Source organism: Eurypyga helias, unplaced genomic scaffold, assembly GCF_000690775.1.
Source record: "Eurypyga helias isolate BGI_N326 unplaced genomic scaffold, ASM69077v1 scaffold15489, whole genome shotgun sequence".
Taxonomy (NCBI): domain Eukaryota; kingdom Metazoa; phylum Chordata; class Aves; order Eurypygiformes; family Eurypygidae; genus Eurypyga; species Eurypyga helias.
In genome coordinates, this window is record NW_010270238.1 from 13,208 (window position 1) to 17,212 (window position 4,005).

General features: G+C 37.7%; 1 protein-coding gene across 1 annotated transcript in view; it reads left to right on the forward strand.

The window, feature by feature from the left end:
- Nucleotides 1-610: 610 nt before the first annotated feature.
- CWF19L2 (CWF19-like 2, cell cycle control (S. pombe)) overlaps nucleotides 611-4,005 on the forward strand; it is a gene marked incomplete at its 5' end in the record, with an annotated part of 12,010 nt that continues 8,615 nt past the window's right edge. Inside the window, 2 exons of the mRNA XM_010158383.1 lie at nucleotides 611-823; nucleotides 1,878-1,994. Of these exons, the coding sequence (XP_010156685.1) occupies nucleotides 611-823; nucleotides 1,878-1,994 (330 nt within the window). The remainder of the gene's footprint in view (nucleotides 824-1,877; nucleotides 1,995-4,005) is intronic.

Here is a 4,005-nt window from a genome sequence, read left to right on the forward strand (position 1 = left end):
TTGAGTTTGTGGGTTTGTTTAGTTTTCCCGGTCGTGCTATCGCTGACAGGGTTCGTTCGGAATCTGCTGCGGCTCTCAGGGTACGATCGCTCTTGGGCTCTGGGTCTGTCTCTCACTACTCAGCACCTGGTTGTGCATTGGTCAGTGGGTGGTGAGAGATTCTATCATATTGTATCATATGCTTTCTTTTCTATTATTTATTAGTAGTAGTATTTGTAAATATTAATTAAGATTTAATTAGTAAATAGTTCTTATCTCAATTTTACAAGCTTCCTTATTTCTTCTTCCTCCTATTCTTCCCCTCCACTGGGGGAGGGGAGGGGGATTTGTGAGAACAGCTTCGTGGTATTATATAATAATATACTCTCCTCACTGCTGTCACACATCGATAACATCTCTATTTTAATACCTATGCTGTCTAATGATGTGTGACTGGTCTCAGGAGATGCACCTGATGATTGCATGTGCTGCAGATGCCGTATGGAAGGAAGCAATGCTACTGCTTACGTACTTCATGCTTTCCTCAATAAAGGACTCTACGAAGAGCTGAGTATTTTTTTCTTGCTTATTTATATATATATATGCGCATTTTTTCTGTCTATCTTTTCAGTTCATGGATAAAACTGACAGAGAGTACTACACTCTGGATGACATGTTTGTTTCCAAAGCAGCCAAAAGAGCGCGCAGTGGGGAAGAGGAAGAAATACATAGAAGAAAAGCAATACATGAGCACCAGCAGCTTGTTGCACGCATGGAAAAGTGCCCATACTGCTTTGATGGCAGTGAACTTTCTAAACATCTTATTATTGCAATTGGCACCAAGGTAAGAAAATAGCAACTTAGCACAAATGTAAAAGTCAAAAAGAAATAAAGGCAGAGTTAATGTTAGAGTCTGTAAGATTAAGAACAAAATTGCTTCTATGAAATGATTTATTGTTCTGCATCTTATTTTCCTTGTCCTTCCAATTGATTTCACAAATTCCTCAAGAATGAGGGAGAAAAAGATAGAAATCTGTCATGAATTATAAAGCTAATCTTTGATATCAGAACTTCAGATTTTGGAGAGTAATAATAGAAGATCTGAGTGCAGAGATTAGACTGTAGATGGATTTGTGGAAGAACTAAATCACTTTGCACTGGAGGAAATTTGAAGCTGGGACGAATTGTATCTCAGTGATATCAAAGAAAATTAAGTGAAGAATTCCATTTTTAGGCCTAAAATCATTGACAGACAGAAGTTTGGTATGGGGAACCTTCTTTTTGTTAATGCTTTTAAAAGTTGCATAAATATTTGGATTTATATTAAATGCTTCAATATAGGCTTTTTTGTCATTCTTTCTCTAAATTTTTAATTTATTATTGATTTTTTTCATTGGATTTGAAACTTTTTATAGGCCAAGGAATTAAAAGCATAGAGATGTATTATGGTACATTATACTTATCTTTTATATCGATAGATTAAATACATATTTGTATGCATTTTATATATGTATCTCTGTGTGTGTATATATGTGTTTATATATCTTACAGATATATCTCTATCTGTATGCATAATTTTATTAAAAATCTATATTAAAAAGTGTATTGTAATGGACTAAACAGTGTCATTCTGTAATAGTTAGGATACCGGTTGGTCTGTAAGACTGATACTGCCTTGTTGGTGGAACTGCTCTCTGGATACTACTAGTTCATTGGAGCTACTGATGGATACTAGGACCTTTCTAAAACCACTAAAATTGCTAATACCTTGCTGTAATTAGAAGATAATGGCTTCTAGTGGTTTGAATTTTAGCAAATGATATATTCTTAGCCTTAGCAATGGGAAGGTTTTTAACACTAGAAACATGGTCACTTCAGGTTTTGTTCACTTTTTATAGGTATACTTATCTCTACCAAGCAACCAGTCCCTTACTGAAGGTCACTGCCTGATAGCCCCTCTACAGCACCATACTGCAGCCACTCTTTTGGATGAAGACATCTGGGAAGAAATCCAGGTCAGCTGAGAAACTCTCTCATGTTCTAACATTTTTGTAAAATAATGTTGTTTTGAATAATAGCATACTTGTCATAAGTACTTATTTTCATAATTGCCAGCCTGGCAGCTCTTTTCTGCTTGCACTGAGAGGCAGAACATTCTTGCATTATGGATGAAGATTAGTGGTTGAAAATTGAAAATGGGAGATGCAGCATAAACACTGAATAAAAGTTCTCATTTATAAGCATTAGAAAAAACTTCCTGGAATGCTGCAGAAGTGTTGGTGGAGGTCTTTGAAACCATGTTAGAGGAACATCTCTTGGGGGTGACTTAGGTACAGCTGATCCCTTACAGAAAGTGGAATAACTGGCTTGACAGTTGGATTTCCTTGGGATTGCCAAGTAAAAGAAAAGGGCTGTCAAGGCAGAAAGATCACTTTTAATGAAACACAAGCTGAAGATATGCTGTTTACATATCTTCAATTTTTTTTTTTTTTTTTAAGCTAATCTGGATTTTGGGTGGATGTCAGTTGAGAGAGAACTATCTCATTCTTCAAATCAGTGAGGTCCCTGTTATATTCCGTTGTCCTACTTTTTTGAGAAGAATTATTAGAATAAAGTGGCAAGCATGATGGGTCATGCTTTGAAGCTCTGTTTGGAAGACATTTTGAAGGTTTGTTTTCTTTAGAAAAGAAGAATCAAGGGAGGAATGTAACCAGGTTCTGCCTAAGAGACTGATAGTGATTTGTCTCCCCCAGCCCCACCCATCACCAGGATTTTTACAGGGGGAAAACATCTTGCAACTTCTTATATCAAAATATTGGATACTATTTCAGATTAGAGAAAGGCTTTGTTGCTTGTTGTTGCTTAGATTTAAAAGCAGATTAATTAATGAGTATGAAATGGTTTAAATAATGTTGATCTTGCCTTAAGCTTGTGTTTTGGTTTAACCCTGGTCTTCAGCTAAGCACCTCACCGCCACTCGCTCACTCCCCCACGGTGGGGTGGTGGAGAGAATTGGAAGAGTAAAAGTAGGAAAACTCGTGGGTTGAGGTAAAGACAGTTTAACGGGTAAAGCACAAGCAGTGTGCACAAGCAAAGCAAAACAAGGAGTTCATTCACCACTTCCCATCAGCAGGCAGGTGTTCAGCCATCTCCTGGAAAGCAGGGCTCCATCACTTTTAACCTCCATAACTCCAAACATCCACCTCTTCTTTCTTCTTCCCCCCAGTTTCATACACTGAGTATGGAATATCCCTTTGGTGAGTTGGGGTCAGCTCTCCCGGCTGTGTCCCCTCCCAACTCCTTGTGCACCCCCAGCCCACTCACTGGTGGGGTGGTGACACAGACAAGGCCTTGGCTCTGTGTAAGCACTGCTCAGCAGTAACAAAACATCCCTGTGTTATCAACACTGTTTTCAGCACAAATCCAAAACACAGCCCCATACTAGCTACTCCGAAGAAAATTAACTCTCCCTCAGCCAAAACCAGCACAGACTGGCAGATGGATTCTCTGACTTTCCAGATTTCTCCTCACATTGATTCTTATGGCTGATGTAATTTTTTATACAGTGTTTCCTAGTAAATTATGCTCCTCCCAAGCAGGAAGGGAAAGGAGTTCTTTTGTATCTGACAGAAGTGCCTAAGAAAGTTGCATAAGAAGCAAATAAGTGCAACAAAGAGGGATCAGGAGGAACAACAGAGCATGGGAAAATGTGATAAATATGTTTATATCTGCTATTTATCCTAACCTTTTTTAACTAAATAGATTATAATTTTTCTAAATTCGTCTGAGAAGGAAAATAGGATAAAGAAAAGATAAGCAAATCCAGTTCCCGTATTCAACGCTAGTATTTTTCTTGCTAGAAAATGCAACTTGTTAAAACCATTATCCATTGATCCTGTGAATACATTCGTAGACAGTTTTAACATTTCTTTGCAACAAAGTACTTTTAGAGGTGATGGACGCAGTTGTTTGGGGTTTTTTTTCTTTTTCAGCTTCTGTGTAATTCGGTAGAAGTCTAGCAAGCTT